This window comes from Triturus cristatus, chromosome 6 (assembly GCF_964204655.1).
Source record: "Triturus cristatus chromosome 6, aTriCri1.1, whole genome shotgun sequence".
NCBI classification, from domain to species: Eukaryota; Metazoa; Chordata; class Amphibia; order Caudata; family Salamandridae; genus Triturus; species Triturus cristatus.
This window is the reverse complement of record NC_140589.1, coordinates 220,069,926-220,090,334: the sequence shown is the minus strand read 5'-3', so window position 1 is coordinate 220,090,334 and position 20,409 is coordinate 220,069,926. Positions and strand designations below refer to the sequence as shown.

General features: G+C 43.8%; 1 protein-coding gene across 1 annotated transcript in view; it reads left to right on the top strand.

Annotated features, from left to right (window-relative positions):
- Positions 1-20,409, top strand: part of LOC146816676 (adhesion G protein-coupled receptor F5-like) — a 956,016-nt gene that overhangs the window by 596,027 nt on the left and 339,580 nt on the right. The window contains exon 10 of the mRNA XM_085610571.1: positions 1,372-1,572. Coding sequence (XP_085466697.1) covers positions 1,372-1,572 — 201 coding nt within the window. The remainder of the gene's footprint in view (positions 1-1,371; positions 1,573-20,409) is intronic.

Here is a 20,409-nt window from a genome sequence, read left to right as displayed (position 1 = left end):
TAGATTAATTTAATGAAAAATATGTATATTATTGATAAAGCCTTAAACATGGGAATATACCCATCAAGTTGTCGGGAGCTAAACATTTCTGGAGACTAATTCTCACTGCATATTGTAGAATCACTTTTACAGGAAGCCCTGAAACAAAAATGAGAGTGCATCTTGGCCAAACCTTTTGTGGTTGTGCAACCAAAATGTAGAGCTTGATCCCTTCTGTTTTCTGCACCACTAATTCTCATGATATTTCCAGGAACGTTTTTTTTAAAGACCTTTCCCAACTGGGCACATTAATTGTGCATTGGTCTCTGCTTTCTTCTTAAATTCTTCTTTTGGCTATATCCCTTCTGGACTTCTGGACCACTTATTTTTCTCCTTCTCTCTTGAACATTTGTTCCCACACCTACACTTCTTGCCCTCCCTAATCCCAACCAATGGTCATCTAATCTCCATTTCTCTCCTCTGTCTACTACCAACTGCTTATTACAATATCTTCTTGACTCGATGTTGATTAAATTGCACTTCCCCATTAATTGCACAAGTGTACCAGTCACTAATATTATAACTGTGTCTTGTTTCTTTTATCCTCGGCGGGCGCCTTTTTTGTTTATTACATTTCTAAATGTTAATACCAGATGTTTGATATGCTATATTTGTAAATGTTTGTTTTTATTTTTTCTGCTTCTCTCCTATTGGTGCTCTTGCTTGATTGTTACGTTATAAAGTTCTCCAATACCCGAGGGACATATTGCATGAATAAATAAATCTCTCCCTTGATCTAATTTACAACCCTGTGCCCTTATATGAAGATCAGAAGAATAAAGTGATATTTTAATTTTGTTGCTAATGATGGACTTGATTCACGAACATTTTTGCCCACCAACTTTCTACTCAAAACAGTCATCCGCAGGTGTAAATAGCAAGTTCATAATTCACAAGAGCTGCAAGCATTAACATATGCCCAAACGTCTTACAGTGGGTTTTTCACAGTACACAGATGTTCCTAGCAGAGCAGGAATGGGTGTTTTTTTAGAACATGGTAAACACTTTCAAAGTCATAGGATCTTGGGCGCTCACAAACTCTCCTAAAGATTTTCACACCCACTTTATTTACCTACGTGTACATTATGAAGAAGGTTAGCACAAACTAATATTTCATGAGGATTGTGGAGAAGTAACTTCCTTACAGGATAAAGTGCTATGCCTGAGGAGAAACATAAATCAATCAATGCAAATCATAAAATGAAATGTATCATTTGTAGATTTCCACATTAGTCTCTGCTTTGTCCATTATGTTGGCCAATACTATCTCCATTTCCTTGATGAGACATACCTTTTTTTTCTAATATGATATGTTTTTCCCTTAATTTGTAGATCAAACTCATTTTGCAACATCCCCAGACATACCTTTTCAAGGAGATAATTTGACGCTAACATGCAGCACCAGATCCAACTCCACCTCTGTCAGTTGGACTCAAAATGGAGTTCCTGTCAAGATAAGCGCTAAAAACACAATCAAAGATGGCGTGTCAGAATCAGTTCTGGTAATTCCAAACATCACTACTTCACATGCAGGTACACCATTTTCATTATGACCTGACCACCTCTTTATTTTGAAAGGGCTCTTTTAGGGATGTTGGCAATAGGCCGTTGTTAAAATCAAATGATGAAAGTTATCTTTAATTCAATTGCTAATTAAAGAAGATTACACAATAAAAGCATGTTTGGAATTTAACTCTTTAGTTTCAGTTTGAATAATTTCTTGGGTTGCAGGTATGAAAGTGTTTTATCAAACTCTGTTTCTGCAGCTTTTTAGGTCTTACTACAGATAGCTTTAGTTGCCTGGAATACCATGCTATCAATTCTTCATAAAAGTCGGAAAAAGTAGTACAAGAGTACTCTTGGAACAGCCAGTGACTTTTATAGGTTTATTTTAGATTATCATTGCTTGGATTGTCAATCTATCAGAATACTTAATACCTGCAAAAAATGGGTTCACAGGCCTTCATTCTCACCACTACATCCTCTCCAATATGGCTGCCAACATTGTCATTGATTTCAACAGGCTCGTTCCACCTCTAGCATTTCACCATCATGGCGTACATAAGCAGCACCATAACTGCATTTTAGACATTCATCTTCAACAGTTTCTGATGCATTTTTCTTAGTCTTCCTAGTGTGAATATTCTGTTGTGAGATTTAGGTTTCTATTTGAGAAAAATCATATAATTATGTTGGCCCTTCTCTTTTGATGATTTTTTGTAATATATTGGAACTACTAGTACATGATCCTAACAAGATGGCAGCTCAAAAGATACACTGTGGTACTACTTCTTCATTTTTAGAAGTTCTCTTTCTTCAATGCTGCTGATAGCTACTTAATCTGCACTCCACAGAATCGACACAGATCAACATCCTAGACTGCAACACAGACTTCTTAGCATACGGCCACTACTCCATTGTTACACTGCACAGAAGGAGCATGCACTCCTCTGGGCATTCCTCCTACTCTCTGGTACTCTGTTGACTATTCTCATACAATTATTTTAAGGTGTCACCTACTGGCAACCTTGCAATTTGTTGGTTAGTTTCAATTCTAGTGACTCCATTTTACTTGAAATTAAAGTTACCATTTCATCAACACACTAACGGTCTTTCTCTCCCCAGCAGTTTCAACCCTACTCTGTTCTTACATCGCTTGCTCCTATGCTTTTTTCTAGATCTACTATGCTGCACTGGCTCTACATTTTCTGCACTGAACAGGTATGTCACGCACCCTGCCAATAGGGGGTTGTTATTTCTCACTCGTCCCTCTGTGCACGTATTCTAATACAAACATTTACCGTGTCACTGCAGGAAGCTGGCTCTGTATATACTATACAAAAATGAGGTATAGTGTGCACAGAGTCCAGTGGAACCCCAAAGGTAGGCAGAGGAAAAAGTAGATAGCACCTTACTCTGTATTTGTGGTAGTGTGGGCAAGCAGTAAGGCTTTATCAGAATTTGTTGTACACACTCAGGCAGCAAATGATGTCACACACTCAAAGACTGAACTCAGACGAATTTGTTTGTATATAACATTTTATTTAGTTATATTTATTTTCTATAACCAAGCAAGCCAGGCACAGGTAAGTGTAAGTGATACTTTTCAAGGCAAGTTGAACAATACAAGCAATCTGAATGAAAATGACTTTGTTACAGGTATGCAAATACTTTTAGATACAGTGGAAATTACTGTTAGATTACTTTTCAGATTACTTTATGGCTTACTTTTTCTACTCAGTGTGATATGCCTAGATATCACACTGGGACATTTCCTAGAGAAAAGGTAAGTAAATCAGTTTTTAGATAGTTCCAGTTTTGAAAGTTCTCATACAAAACCAACTCCACACATCAATTTTCAGGAAAAGCAGTCAATGCAACTCTACGGGAGGAAATTGAGTTATCGGTTTGCAGGTAAGTACACGTTTGTGGGATAGGAGCAGGGTTCCCCCAGGGTCGAGGCCCAATGTTATCCAATAGAGGATAGGGGGCATCCGGTTGGTGGCTGCTCATGAGTAGGCCACAAGATTGTGGGAGCAAAGCTCCTGGTATTACGCTCAGGGCAAAGGAGGATCCAAGTTAGCACTCAAAGTACACCCGCAGCAGCGCCGGGGTGGCTGGGTGCAGGGTGCTGTTTTGGCGTTTTGTGCCCTGTTGTATCAATAGGGATTCTCTGATTGCAACAAAAACTGCAGGCTCAGGGACAAAGATCTCTTGGAGGTGACCACCGGTTGCAGAGGTAAGTTGGGATGCCTGGGGATGCTGGGACACCATCGGTTGGGCCACCCAAGACCGTGAGATTTGGGTGCAGGGATGTCTTTAGGCGTTGGGTTTTCTCACCAGCTCCGGTCGCAGTGGTGGGGGTCCTCCAGAAAGAGACTGCATGCGTCGTATGGAGAGTTGAGATAGGTAAGAGATCACCAGACCTCAGGTCAGGATAGCCGGGGAGACCTTCTTGTGGTGTTGGGACACTCGAACTCGGGCCGTGGGCGTCAGGTGCAGAGTGATGCAGACTCACGTTTTGGCAGGGGCCAGAGACTATTGGTGAGCAAATCCAGTGCTCATGGGGACAAAGTCTTTGGCTTGGAAGGCAGGGTAGGTCTTTTGGGTTCTTGAGGCTGCTGGCTGCATGACACACTGGGATTTGGCTGGAGCAGGCAAGGTTCAGGATTGCACCTAAATACTAGATTTAGGGGCGTTACAAGTAAGTAAAGGTTGGGACCAATGGGACCATTCCTTGGGGTGGGTGCACCCCTGATTATGCCAACCTCCAGTGAGGGGGGGCATATGCCTCACTCTGGTTGGCTGGGTATCCCCATCTGCAAGATGGCAGGGACTGAGAGTTGTGCTTACCTCGCCTCCCCCATCTGAGTGGTGGGGTGGGGCCGGCAAAGGTGGTCACACCTCCCTTTCTCACTTGGTTTTACTGCTGATTCTCCCACCCAAAGTGGCGTTCAGAACAGGTGGGGGCCACTTGCTGGAGGCAGCAAAGGCGTGGGGTAGCTCACAGAAGCGGCAAGCCTTTGAAGCTTCCCCTTCGTGGACCCTGCCCATCCTGGGGGAGGAGGCTTGCCACATCTTCCCAGGATGTGCATTGTTTCAGACCCCTTAGAGCAGCAGGCTCTCGACCCAGGGTGCCAGAAACATGTCTGGTGGTGGCAGCTGGCGAGAAGCCACTCAGCCTGGACACTCGTGTTAGGTCACTTTTCTGGGGGCATTTCTAAGATGCCCTCTGAGTGCATTTTTCATTGAATCTCACACTGGCATCAATGTGGATTTAATGTGCTTAGAATTTTGATACCAAACTTCCCAGTTTTCAGTCAAGCCATCATGGTGCTGTGGAGTGCGTAATGACAAACTCCCAGCACCATATACTCTTAGCGGCAGTACTGAACTTACAATGTCTAAGAATTGGTTTAGAGGGCTTATGCACCTGTACCCTCACCACTGGTATAGTGCACCCAGCTAGAGGGGTGGCTGCCGTATACCAGGGCAGTTGGTTGTAGGCATGGCACAAAGGGATGAGTGCCATGTCGACTCTTGTCTTCGTTCTGTGCCAGAACACGCAGCCTGCAATGGCAGTGTGTGTGTGTAAAGGTACAGGGTCTCTAAGGGTGGCCCTGGTTTCGCCCATCCCCTAATCAAGACCACATTTCATGTTTTGAAGGTACTATTTTGTCCAAAAATGTTTAACACAGTTTTAATTATTGCATTTTGTGTTAAAGGAAAGACTCACAGACATATTCTGTGTTTGTTTTTTAAATGATACAGACTTGTCTCTGAGTTTTTATTTTAACATTTTTCAGCATAATGTTTTATGTTTTATCTTTAATTTTGCGGGCGGGGGGGCTTCTGCACTCCCTTCTGCCTCCTATAACATTAAAAAAGCTTAGTGGTTCCTCAACCTTTCCAGGAACACCACCAAGCTAAAATGAAATATAAACAAAAAAGCCCTTGTAAGGCATTATGGGATTATTTTCCTTTGTATCCCAGTGTCCACCAAGGACACACTTTTTCTATATTAATTGGGGAGGGGGCAGGCGCGCCCCCTCCCTGCCATGATAATTGGCCTTGGGGACCCCATGCCCCAGAGTTGATTAAGGAAAATCAGGGTAGGGGATGCGGGCCCTAGGGACCCTATCCCCTGGGGTGACACATACATTTAAAGGGGAGGGGCCACACGCCCCCTCACAGCCAAGCCTTGAAAAGCCCTGGGGACCTTGTCACCTGTAGTCAACACCATGCCACTGTTTCCCTGCACACAACAGGCACAGCTATTCTGTCTCGTCCTACCCTGCCGAAGCTGCAAAAATGCTCCTGCTGGGTGGAAACAGACATTTGTTTGCCTGCCTGCACTCTTGCGGCATGGAAACTCAGATTGCTCTGGTCCGGTAGAAGCATGCAAAAACACCTGCTTCCACAAGGTGAGAGCAATGCTGGTTCCCGATGCTACCAAATAAAAAAAGGGCAAGCCCCAGGGAAAGGGGTCCCCGGGGATGTAATTGGCCCAGGGAAGGGGGTCTACGTATCAGTGATGTCATTTGAGATGTCATCCGTGTTGTCACTGACCATGTCTTGAGTGGTTTAATCTTTGAGGTCATAAGCAGTGCTTTGCGGGAGTGCAAGTTATAGTTAGCTAAGCTAAAGGAAAACACTGAAATTCACAAGTTATAGTTATCCTATGTAACTATAACTTGTGCCCTAAAGTAACTATAACTTGTGCCCTCACCATGCCCTGCTAATTACCCCACATATTACATCACTCATGACATGATCTAAGGCATGATTGTTAACATAATTGTAACATCTGAAATTATATCATTGATACCAACACTATGCATGGCAGGGGAGTCAGGGACGATCACCATGATAGTTGACAAGCACAACTTACGGTATTGTTGGGTAGAAATTTTGGGTAGGAGTAGAAATCCATTCCTGCTATGTGGTACATATCACTCTGGCATGTGACATATCACAGCTTATGTGATTTGTCAAGTATTTTTGACATGTTTCATCCCTAACCATATCATAAACGTTCCAGATCGTGCTTGTTGGTGAGTTCCAAAAGGATCCTATTACACTTTGGTAAAACAATAATAAAAATCTGAACCATGCATAAACCATGCATTAATGTTTGTGTATTCTTTCTCATGTTATGAATAATTTGGGGCTTGAAATCTAATGAAGATATTTTCTTATCTGTGGAATTTACCACCTTACCAAACCTTTTGTTGTTCTGAAGACTTGGCTACATGTCTTTTTCAGATATTGATATTGCAGTGATCCATCTTCTATTACTAAGCTGATTTTCCTTTACATGCTACAAATTCATAAGTATTTATCATTACTTAAACATAAATAACCCCTGCTCTTTTTCACAGTGCTACAAAACCCACACACTTTTCTCCCAGACCCTTCATCTATAACTCATTCCACCACCAAAGGGTTTTCTTTCACAGCAAATCATTCTTCCCCTATCACATGCCACAGCATGTCACAAAGATCTTACATGTAGCATGCCTAATTATACCACGAATCTCTCAGACAGAGCTACTGGGTTATTTCCAAATTATACTCTTTCACTTGGGTAAAATTAGTAGAATAAAAAAGCATGTAATGGTATATCTGCAGGTGTGGTTTAAAGTCTTGTCAAATATTACATAACCTGCTGTGTTTCTCACTTCATTACCTGCTTTGCTATATTATAGATGTGGCTATATATCTTTTTAACATATAGGTGGTGCAACAGTCCTCTTTATATTTCCTTTTACATCCTACAAATTTACAATTATTTATATGCCTTACAAACAATTAACCACTACTCTCTTTCACTGTGGCACTGTCATCCTTTTCCTCCCTCTGATACTATATCTCATTCCAGACATTAAAGGTTTTCTTTCACAGCAAGCCATGCCCCCCATATGCCACAGCCTGTCACAGATTTCTGACTTGCTGAGTCATAATTATTTATGCCACAAACCTTTTGGGCAGTGCTACTGGATATTTCCCAGGATACTTCGGCACTTGGATAAAACAGAATTAATTGAACAAAGGGTCGACCTGCACTCACGCAAGCAAATTATTTATGAGTGGAGTTTACTTATTATCCACAATCACAATGTAAAAGGTAAGCATAATAATTCAAGATCTTCCCAATTGAAGAAAGCACTGATACATTTTGATTGTAGGTAAACAAATTCTTTATTCTTTTTCTATAAACACATTTTAAAATTTGAGATTGTCACTGCTTGGGGGCATACATTTGGTGGTACTCCGCAACCCACTATCCACTGTCACATCCTGTACTACATTTAAGTTACGTCCATATTCAACTAGTTCTCATAAAGCCTCTTCATCATGCAAGGTGGCAATCAAGTGTGACACATTAATGTCAGATATGGTAAATTCAGAGTCACATGGTACAGTAATAATAGGATGACATACAGACGGATGTTCGGCAAAGAATTGTTTTAATTTTAACTTGCGTACAAACTTGAATAGGTCCAGGTGTACATTTTCAAAGACTGTTTTTTCAGTCAAACAAAATGTAATCCTTTACATAGAACCAAAGTCTCATGTTTGCTCAAGACTCTGGAAGACAAATTCACAACATTTACTGCATTAGTCATAGTCTCATCACCTATGCTGTCCACATTGTGGTGCACAATCTCATCTACTTCATGTCCTGCTTTTTTTCCATTTTTGCTTTTGTGCCTGCCTGCTTCTTTTTTGCCACCCCTTCTTGTTCTTTGCCAAATTTTTTCTTTTTGTTTCCCAAACGATACCGTTTGTACCTCCCATAAAAAAGTGAAAGGTGGGTTGGAATTTGTCATGACTGTGCTAGGACCTTCGCCCGGGTCACTTTCTGTAGAGGAGATGGAAGTACTGCTAGAAGATATACTAGGGGCCCTCACCTCATTCGGGGGAACAGATGTAGATTTACCAAAGATATCATTATGCTTTCTAGCGAAAGTGAAGATACGTCTCCTTTCATAATCATTCTGATCTCTTTGTATCTTTTGCTGATTCTTTCCTTTAAGATAGACCTGATAATTGGCTAGCTTTTTCTTAAGGATGACATCGTTTTTTTTGTATAACATCTAACAGATTAGTGTCAGTGATTTCTTTTTCTAAATTCATTATGTCTTCTCTGATCTTTTTTACTTTACGTTCAGAATTCCGTACAAGAATGTCCATCATTCTGTATGATGACACATGTAACCCTTCCTCCCACTCTTTTAGAAGATCTGGATCTAAGTCCTCATAGTTGGGAAAGATGACAATACGTAAACCTCGTGGGATTTTCTTGTTCTCTAGATATTTCTTAAGAGTAGCACTGTCCCACCATTTGGCGAGCTCTTGTTTCTTGAGTTTTTCTAAATGTATAAACTTACTCTTCAAAACATCTTCCTTAGATGATTTAGGTATGGTTTGTGCTTTTAGCCTTGATCCTTCCCTTTTTTTGAGCTCCGTATATTTCCTACTCTATGGCATTCACCACTAAACCAGCTATTCTGTTCTAATATAGGGATGGCTAAATATGACTTTCATATATATTTAGTGCAGTAGTCATCCTTCTATTTCAATACTGATTGTCTTTTACATGCCACATATTCACAAGTGTTTTTCATGCATTAAAAACAAATATCCCTTCCTCTTTTATCACTGTCATACAGGCCCCACATCTTTTTATTTCGCCCAGACTGTTCTTCTTTAACTCTTTCTACCGATTAAGGGTTTTTCACAGCAAGCCATGACACCCTCCAACTTGCCACAGAATGTCACATATTGTTTACATGCTATGTCGTGACTAATTATGCCACAAACCTCTCAGACACTGCCAATGAGTGATTTCCAGAGGATCCACATTCACAAAAATATGAATAAAATACAAAAATGAATATCTGCAGGTGGGGCCTTTGTCAAAATAATACATAACTATGACACTCACCAGTAAATTTACTATATTGTTATTTGACAAATGAGGCTAAATGTAAAATGTAAAATATAATTGCAGTAGTTTTTCTTCCAGTTCTATGCTCATTTTCATTAACATGCCACAAACTAACAAGTAATTTTATGCCTTAAAAAAAACTAACCATTCCTTTATTTCACTGTGGCACTGGACCCGCACATTTATTCTCCTTCTCTGTTGTTCCACTGCAATCCTTTTTACAGATGTAAGGGGGACTTTACAACACGAGCCATATATTCTCACCAAAAGAACCAGTATTATTTCTGTGTCCATGAAATGCTATAAACCAAAATCCTGTCATGCTACTTGTTTATGCATAGCTGCCAAGTTTTCAGATTGCTTATGTGAGTCACTTTTTTGCAAGTGAAAAAAAAAGCAGTTATGTTAATATAATAACTCAAATTTCAGAACTGAGCTTTTTGTGTGAGAAATGAGGCTCTATAAATGGCTTTAGCATAGCATGCACATTTCAAGAAGTGCTAATTTCTTACTCACACAACGCACAACTTGCTTGTTAGGCCTCATTGCAAGGAGTTGGCTTTTGCTTCAATCTGATAAGCTGGTGTTTCCATCTAAATGTATGTTATGTTGATTTATATAGCGCATTAATCACCTGAAGGGTTATCCAGGTGCTTGGGCAGTGTGTGGGTGTTTTGTCCTGTAGGTGCCTAAATGAAGAACCAGGCCTTCATCTTCTTGTGAAACTCAAGAAGTGAGGAGGAGGATGTGATGTGTTTTGGGAAGTTGTTCCATTACTTGGGGTGTGATGTAAGAGAATGAGCGACTTCCAGGTTTGCTTTTGTGAATGCAGGGAGTTTGTGAGAGTATGAGTGAGGCAGAGTACCATCCTGTATGTCAAGGAGTCCCACTTAAACCTGGCTCCTCTAATTTGTCAAATTATCCGATTTAGCAGATTCTCGGGGCTGGGCATCAATTGGCATAAATCCATAATATTCCCACTAACAGAGGGCACAGTCAAATAGGATTGTGAATTCCCTCTCGAATGTGCCAAGACTCGGTGTAATATCTTGGCATCCATATCCACCTGGACACCACTCAGATTATGCGCTTGAACTATGGGCAGACCTTTCAAAAAATAGAAAAGCAGGTGGACAGATGGCTGAGACTACCCTTATCACTAGCTGGCAGGGTGGCCATATTAAAAATGGTGGTTCTCCCCCAAATTGTTATATCTATTTAATAATATCCCTGTGCCCCTGTCGGACGGTTTCTTTCGCACTCTACTGACGCTTATGATCCCACTGGTATGGGGTGGTAAACGACCTCGAGTTCGTTGGTCCATACTGACCCTGCCATACGACAGAGGGGGTTTCAACGTCCCAGATTTCCAACTGTATTACTTGGTAGCGCAGTGCCGCTACACGCACGCCTGGTTTCACCCCGATGCACGTATCCCGTTTCTAAGACCAGAAGCAGACCTAGTTCTTCCGGACAAATTTAGCGAGGTGCTGCCGGGTGGGTTCCCACGGTACAGGCGGGATATTCAGACAGTGTCAACGACTGTCCCTTCCTTTGCCCAATACCAGATGGTTCCCACTCACTGGAGAACGAATAGTACATTGGCAGTAGCAGACATAGCTAAGATGGACGATCTGTTCCCTGGGGGACATGTTTTCACCGCAGACGAAGACAACAGATTCTCTGATTGCAGTTTTATGACCCGCTTCCTAATGAGCAGAATGAAAACCGCATTGCGTGCGGAGTTCCCCTCATACCCGGTTGAACCGGACTCGTTCCCCCCGCTTAGTTTGGTTCTGGAGAGCACAAGTGGCGCACGCCTCATTTCTAGAATGTACAAGACCTGCGCCCAGCTCCTCCCTGTAGATGACGACAAGATTAGACAGGAATGGGAGGCGGATACGGGTAGGGCAATTACAGACGACCAATAGAAGAAGTGTTGTATGGTCACCAGGGACATCTCGCTTAACAGCCGCCATAAGTTGCTACATTTTAAATTTCTCCGCTGTGCTTAGTTCACACCAGCCATGGCCCACAAGATTGACGCTACTAAATCACACAATTGCTTAACCTGCACATCCCCACATGCTGACTTTCTGCATCTGGCTTGGTCCTGTCCGCGTTTACAGATCTACTGGGTGGAGGTGCATGAGACACTAGGGAAAATAATTGGGATTCCACTTGTCCCCCTTCCTGAAGTTGCCCTCTTGGGTTATACAGTTCAGATTCACAAGAAAGTAAGGAGATTGGCGTCCCTGGGGCTATTGCTGGCGAAGAGGGAAGTGGCCATCCACTGGGGCAGGAAAACCGCCCCCAAACTACAAGAGTGGCTGCGTAGTTTAGTGTACTGCAACACCAACGGAGAGTTATATGCCAGTCTTAGGCCACCGACATCCCGCCCTAAAGACATATGGGGACCGCTGAGAGCATACCTGGACGCAGCTAAGCAAGTTTCCACCTCACAGGCAGACAATGGCATAGTGCCGGAGGGTGTGGGCTGAGGGGGAGGTGCTGACCACACTGTTGCATGGCACGGCGTGGCGGGAACTCGATGTGAAGCTACTGCTCAGAATGTTTGCAATAAATCGACTGTTTTAAGCATTATAGTTCAGAATGGGGACGCGGGTGGGCGTGGGGGGAGGGGTTGGGATCCGTTGTTCTCTGTATGTTGCCACTATATGGGTTGATATTTTGTCCACTATTATTTCACAAAGTGTCAGGCACGATTCATTTTTGGTTGTGAAAAAAACATATGCAATGCAATGTGAATTGTCTTCTTTATTTGGAAAATAAAGTGTTTATAAAAAAAAAAAGAGTGAGGCAGAGCATAGGTGGCTGGTGGGTTGTGTCACTGGGACTCGTACATCACCAATGATTCTGGGACTGGAGGTGGTCCCTTTGCCCTTTCTCTTACTCATGGACTTGCCCCAAGTGCCCCCCAGCACCACTGCCCCTGCATAGTAAGGCCTGACCTTTCCTATCTTGGGCCTCCTCCTGTCCTTGGTGGGTGGGTATGGCGGCACCAGCTTCCCTCCTGGTTCCTTCCTTATCCTGCTTGTGGCTGCACTCAGCTTCTGCTGCTCCAGCAGGCTTGTAGAATTCAATTACCAGGCAGAACTGCAGTGCGCATATTGCATGAAGGCATGCCTGTCCCGAGAAAATCACATGATAGGGTCAAGCATACCTTCATGCAATACGCCATGCGCACTGCAGTTCTTCCTGTTAATTGAATTCTATGAGCCAGCCGGAGCAGCAGAAGCTAAGTGCAGCCAGAATCAGGATAGGAGTCTTAGGACACCATTTGGGAGGTAGATAAGTCCTACTCTCCTGTCCTTGTCACCGGTAAACTCTGCAAACTCCGCTGGCGGAGCAGAGTTAACCACCCTCCTTTGGACTAAAGGCATAAGTGTTGTGCACTGCTACTTCTGGTAGCCTAGTCCAAAACTCTCGAAAAGGGTGACAATTACTTCTGGGGCCTGATTATAAATAATGAATCATGCTGAGTCTAAACTCGAAGTTCAGGTTCTTTTCTGTCCTCCTGGACCATGTAGGTAACAGGATACTTTTGTTATGGGGTTCTCCTTCTCTCTGTCTGTTTAATGTATCTGTCATGAGATGCCTTAGCGGTGCTCAGCTCATGCAGCTATGCTGCAGAGTGTTCACACAATCAATTTAGGAGAGTGCAGCCCACTCTATTAGTACAGCAAACAGATTGACATCCTAAAAAAGCTCAGTACAGGCTAAACAGAGGCATGTTTAACTCCCAGATTACCCGTTCAGGAAATAAGATGTTCAGCCCACCACTAGGAACAGAGGGATTGAACACGCTGATAGTGTGACGTTCTCATGTCCTTGTGATGATAGGGAGTAAAACCTTTAAAATAATGATAGTTTAACTCCTCTATTGCAAGGCAATTGACTGAGATGTGCATGGCAGATTACAGCCTAGAAAGAAGAGGTGATGCTCAGCTCTCGTGAACCCACTGGTGCCCATTGTATTAAACAAATGGTTGAACATCCTGTACCTATCAAACAAGGTAGCTTGTAGTTGAAGGTATTCAGCAAAGCTTTGCTTTAAAATGTTTCTCCATTGGCGGTAAAGACTTTTTCAAGATTAGCAATAATTTCCTATTCAGATGTGATTGGTAAAACATCTACTTTGAGGTTTTTGGGTACAATCAACAATCATGACAACCATTAGGAATTGTCTTCTAATGCAATGGGGTTCTGCCCATTCAGAACGCTCCAATTGTTTGCTTTTTTGGATCACCCCGTTTTGGACTTTTTTACAGTGGGTGAACCTCACTACATATGTATCGCCCTGGGTAATCACATGGCAAGTGGAGTGCTTGCCGCCATTCTCTGCCTATTAATATAAGGTCACTGCAAAACAGCAAGGGAAAGAGGCACTTGGCTGGTTACACTTGAAAACATGCGCAAACACATGTGTACATATGTCCGGGCTGCGTGTAGGAGACTGCGTGTGGGAGACTGCTATCGTCTTCTATTCCCCTTTAAAAACTTGTGCACAAGGGGGAGGCTCTTTCTTGCATGGTGATTTCTCTGCGCTTTGCTGCTGGGCCCTAGAACCGCCATGGGGAACTGGAAGGAAGAACCCCCTGATGCCCATTAAGGGCTAAGGACTCTGCCCAATTGACTCCAGGACTAGTGTGTGTCCCCAAGGGCCACTGAGGATGGCCCCATAAACCTCCTAAGGACCAGGTGGGGGAAAGCCCTGGACTTCTTCACCCAGAGACAGAGACCAGGAGGAAGCCAGAAGAACCAGCTCTCTGAAGACCACTCTGCTATTGGAGGTAAGGAGGTCTCCTGCAACTGACCCTGATGGCTTGTGTTCCAAACCAGGAGTAAAATCAGCACATGATCATTATAGCATTTTAAAGTTTGTCAACCTGTGCAGCGGTGAGGCGTTCTGGACCCTGTCACCGTTTCTTACCTTAGGCACAGGGTGGGCCAGGGCCTGGGGGACGGTGCAAGATTTATTTATTTATTTGTTTTCCTCAGGGAGGGTGTGTGCATGTGGCCCCCTCCCTGAATTCTCTACTGGCCTGGTGTTCCCATCCCCTAAATCGATTTTACTGAAAGCAGAGGAGGATTGGGCAGCGCCACCACGCCCCCTCATGGCGGTTTCTTTGCATCCACTTCTCATGTCTGTTTGGAGTGGGACTGTCACTGCAGAAGACTGTAGCAGGGAGAGAGAAGCTGCAGGCTCCTGCGACCACCCTAGCAGATGTGGGAGCAGCCAGGGCAGCAAGGAGTGGGCTTCCTTAGCTGCCCTGAACATGAGGAGGCATTGGAAGCCTGGGCGGAAAAGCTGTCCTGACACAGTGAGGGAGCAGCTGCTATAATATTCACTGCTCCCAGAGGAGCGCGCCATAATGCCCTGCGGTGCATTTGTATTGGCATACTTTTTCTGCTTATGGTGGGCCCCAAAATGGACAGGGTCACCACCAAAAAAGTCAGGCAGGTGTTGGGTTGCCGCAGTAGTGCAGCAGCTCCTCTTAAAGACTGTTTTTCAAAGTACTATCCCTATGTTTACAAAGTCAAAAAATCCATGACCCTCAGGGATTTTCATTTATATTTTCAAAGCACTCCCCAGGCTGGAGCTTTTGTTCTAAACCTGGGAGTGGTGTACTCTCTAGATGCTCACTTTATGGTTACAATCATTGTGGCTTGAAAGTGTACACAGCAGATGTATTCCCTGAGGCACCCTATAGGGGCTAAGTCTTTGGTTGCGATGTTGATGTAGTCAAAATGTGAAGCCCACTAGGGATTGCTTATTTAATTGCATTTTCATGTTTTGAAAGTTTATGAAAAATACACTGACACGTTTGGTTCTTTTAAATGTTAAATTGATTTGATAATGTTGACAATGATTATTGATCAGAGTGTATATCAGGCTTCACCAATGAATAACTCATGAGCTAAGGGTAGCTCTCCATCTACCAGTAGTTCTATTGTGTGTACCCCCAGCCTTCTGAATAAGAACCCTTTTCTTAATTGAATTAATGTATGTATGCAAAAATGGTGTATTTATGACAAAAATCTGTGTATTTTAAGAACTCATGAGCTCATGTTTGGGGGAAAATTGTAGATTTTCCAAAATATATTTAAAGCTGATTTGTGAGTGATGCATTATATGGGGTGACTTATTACTATCATCATTACTTTTGTGAAAAGGATATGACAGCTAAGTGGAGGCATTAAACATTTACAATGCCTCTTTTACATTACTGTTGGCATCCCTTTCTGCTATTAATTTTACATATGGTGGCCACTAACCTCAACTTGTCTGATGTGGTCAATTTATTACAACACAAAATATTATGGCCCAGTGATTTTCATTAAACACAAGTCAATCAATCAGTAGATTTGTAGAGCACTATTTATCACCTGTGAGGGTTTCCAGCCTCTGGCAGGTTTTAGTTGACTAGCCAAATAGCCAGATCTTCAGGGACTTTCAGAACTCTGGAAGAGATAGGGCTGTCTGTAGACGAAAGGGTTGCTAATTCCATGTCTTCACTGCTGTGTAGGAGAAGGAGCGACCTCCTCATCTGCTACGTACGATGTGAGGGGTGAGGGTTAGAGAAAGGGACGTGAAGCAGAGGTGTTTGGTGGGCTGATGGAAGTTTAGGCGGTGGTTCAAGAAGTGGGTCTGCAGTTATGTAGGGCCTTGTATGGATCTGTCAGGAACTAGAACTGGGCTCTTTACTGTACAGGGAGCCAGTGGAGTTTTCCTGAGGTAGGGGGTGATGTGGGTTCACCTAGGGAGATCCAGGACGAGTCTGGCTGTAGCATTCTGTATGGTCTGTAGTTGGCAAAGGAGGTGAGCTGCGATCCCTACGAGAGCATTGCAGTAGTGTAGTCGGCTGGAGATGAGGACCTTGGTGATGGTGTGTATTTAGCTTTGGGGTAGCCATTGGATTATCTTACGAAGCATGCAGAGGATGTAGATGTAGGAGGAGACGGAGTTAACCTGAGTCATCATGGTTAGCTTGTTGTCCACATTGGTGCCAAGGTTCCAAGTGTGGTCGGTGGGGATTGGAGTTAGTTTGAGTTTTGAGGACCACCAGGATTCAGGCAGTTGTCCTTCATCCAGTTGCCAACATCTGTCATGTCGTTGTGGAAGTTGGTGTTGGTGGTGGTGTCTTTGGAGAGGAAGAGGATGACTTGTGTGTCATCAGCTTAGGATATAATTTTGAGTCCATGGGTGTCGATGCTGATCAGAGGTGTCATATACTAGTGGAAGAGGGTGGGGCAGAGCCAGGATCCTTGGGCTTCTCCACAGATAATTTCCTTGGGTTCAGAGGTATAGGGGAAAGGTGGACGCTTTGCGTTCTTCTTGTAAGGAAAGAGGCAATCCATCTGAGAGCAACTCCTTGAATGCTATGTTGTGCAGCCTTGTGATGAGTGTATGGTGGGAGACCATGTCAAAGGCTTCTGAAAGGTCTAGGAGGATCAGAGCTGCAGTCTTTCCTCATTCGAATATGTCTCAGATGTTCTCACTATCCACAATGAGGGCTGTCTCAGTGCTGTGAGTAGGAAGCTCCATTCCAGATGTGAGGAGAGTTGTTGGTTGATGGCTTTTTCTAATACTTTGTCCGGGAATGGGAGAAAGAGATCAGTCGTTTTTTGTTGAGTTCGCTGGGGTCTGCTGATGGTTTCTTTAGTAGGGCGTTAATTTCTGTGTGTTTCCAGTCCTTGAGGACACCTTGAGATGTTGAACACGGTGGGGAGTGTCTGGCTAATTCTGGCTTCTCCTAGGATGAAGATGTAGTAAGGGCATGGTTTAGTTAGGGCACCTGAGTGGACCGAGTTCATGATTGAGGAAGTGTCCTATGGGGGCGGACTGGCTCAATTTGGTTAGTCAGATGTCTGTTTTGGGTCAGGGTTGTTGTGTTGCTTGTAGTTGGTGAACTTGCGCTGGGGTTTGAAGTTTCTGTAGATGTTGGCAATCTTGTTGCGGCAGAAGTTGGTCACACTGTTCCTATCAGTGTCTAATGTTGTTTGATGCAGCTGAGGGGTTGGAGAATGTTTCTATTATTGGAGCTTGATTTGATGCGTGAGGCTAAGGCCTTTTTCTTCAATTCTCTCAACTGTCTATGGTAGGAACTGGAGGCCACAGGCAGGTGGCAGGCTAGGTATCCAGGTGCCTACCACAGACAAGTTTACCTTTGGCATGTCATTAGACTGCCTGCTACATGGCTGTGGTACTGTAACTATTTTGTAGCAACTGACTGGACGACACATTCTGGTCTACAGCTAGACAGCTCAGTGGTCAAAAATGTCTCCTTTAGTAGTAGCTCTTACCACACAAAAGGTTGGAGACCCCAGTTGTATATGTTTATTTTGTTTTCACTTTCAATATTTTAGTGTGATAAGCATTTTTCACCAATTTCTGCTTTTTTTTACTGCAGCTCTGTGGGCAGCATATTGAAGGGGAAAGCCGAAAAGGGCTGTCTGAAGCAGACATTTTTGACCACTGAACAGTCTAGCTGTAGAATTCCAGTCTGCCAGTCAGTAGCTACATAATAGTATTAGCACCACGGCCAAGCAGCAGGCACACCAATGGCATGCTAAAAGCAAGCACATCTGTGCCCATCCAATCACCGGTTGGGCACATGGGTGCAGGATCCTGCCCATTTTATGACAGGACTCACAATAGCGTTGTACATAAGTAAAAATGTTCTTACCTCCCCCAGATCTACACCCATCTTCTGCACCCTACCCCTGGAAGCTCCCCTTCTTTGTGAATTATTATTATTATTATTATAATTGCTTATAAAGCGCTACTGACACCCTACGGGTAACCTGGCGCTATGTTGGTGGTGTGTGCTGGATAGAAAAGAGCCCCTGCCGAGCAGAGTTAGCGGGAGGTATGGTGGAAAGCCCGAGGATATAGCCAGGTTTTGATTCTTTTTATGAACTGCATCAGATTGTCTGTCTGTCTGATATCCAGTGGGAGTGTGTTCCAGAGTCGGGGGCTGCTATGCAGAAGGCCCGACCTCCTGACATAACTTTCCTAACTCTCTGCACCCTCACTAGCTTTGATGAAGAGGAGCGAAGCAACCGAGGCGGAGCATACCAACTGACTCTTTCCTGCAGGGATTTTGGCCCCTGTCCATGCAAGGCTTTGAACAATAGGCAAAGGGCTTTAAATTGGATTCTCTGGAGGACTGGCAGCCAATGTAGATACGAAAGGGCCTGTGAGGTAGAGGAACGGCGTGGTCGTCCCAGGGTTATCTTTGCAGCCATGGTCTGTATTCTCTGCAATCTCTCAATCAAATACTGTGGAGAGTTCAGAAGCAGAGAGTTACAGTAATCTAGCCTACCGAGAATAGTGCTTCGGGCTATCAATGTCCTTGCCTCTGATGAAAACATTGGGAACATTTTCCGGAGAGCTCTTATCAGGCTGAAACAGCTCCCAACTGTCTTATTGACATGTTTCTCCAGCGTCAGTTTATTGTCAAACATAACCCCCAGGTTACGTACAACAATGCTGGGAGTCAATGATGCGCCAGCCGTAATTGGCCAAAAGTTAGATGGGAGTGGAGGGGGGATTCTTCCTGTTGCACAATATAAGATCTCAGTCTTTTCGCAGTTAAATTGGAGGGAGTTCTCCCTAAGCCAGGTTGCTATATCCTGCAGGCAGGCATGAAAGTCTGTTACAGGGACCGAGTGTTCGCCTTCCAAAGACAGGATAAGCTGAGTATCATCCGCGTCGTTGACTAAATTGACATTATGAGATCTTATAATTGTAGGTAGGGGACTCATATATATGTTAAAAAGGATGGGACTTATTGCCGATCCCTGTGGGACACCTTGCGGTATGTTAGAAAAGTTAGAACGGAAGGGAGGAAGAGCAATTGCCTGTTGTCTGTTAGAAAGATAAGAGTGAAACTACTTAAGAGCAGTCCCCGCCACTCCCACCTCTTCCAGTCTGGACAAAAGGATCCCATGGTTCACCGTGTCGAATGCGGCAGACAGGTCGAGAAGGATCAACACGGCCGACTGTCCCCTGTCTGCTCGCATTCGTAGGTCATCCATAACGGTCACCAGAGCTGTCTCCGTACCATGACCTGGACGGAATCCAAATTGCACCCTATCTAGAACGTTGTTATTTTCTAGAAACTGGGAGAGGGCCTTGCTAACCACACGTTCCAGAATTTTTATTGGGACTGGCAATAGTGAGATTGGCCTATAATTCTTCATGCATGCTGGGTCAAGTGTCGCCTTCTTTAGCAGCGGCGTCACTAATGCCTGCTTCCAGCACGCTGGTACTGAGCCCTCCATCAGAGATTGATTACAAATTTGCCGTAATGCCGTAAATAACTCCGAAGACAATCCCTTCCAGATTTTATGTGGTAATGGGTCCAGCGGCGATCCCGAGGAGATGCTCATAGCCATTTTTTCAAAATCCCCCAGAGAGAGAGCATTAAAATGATCCAAAGGGTGTAATACCCCCCTTTCAGCTTGGTTCAGTGGGTGCGATTGCTTAGGTAAGTGTCGTGGGACAAGGTCATTAATAATGTTCCTTATCTTCTCCTCAAAAAAGGAAGCCAGTCCATCACACAACGTCTGACTAGGCACAATCTCGCTCTTAACACACTCAGGCTTAGTCAGAGAGTCTACAATCCTGAAGACTTCCTTAGAGCTATATTGTGCCTTCAATCAGGATACAGTTTGCAAAAAACTCTGTCTTTGCTAGCACGATTTCTTTTCTGTATCCCACTAAGGCTAGCTTCCAGAGGGCCTTATCCCTCTCGGCATATTCTCTGCGCCATTTCCTTTCAGCTTGCTTACAGCTAAGTTTCAGAGTTCTAAGATTGTCTGTAAACCAAGGGGCTGACGGTCTACCAACTTTTTTGTGAGTCTTTAGTGGGGCCACTCGATCTAAC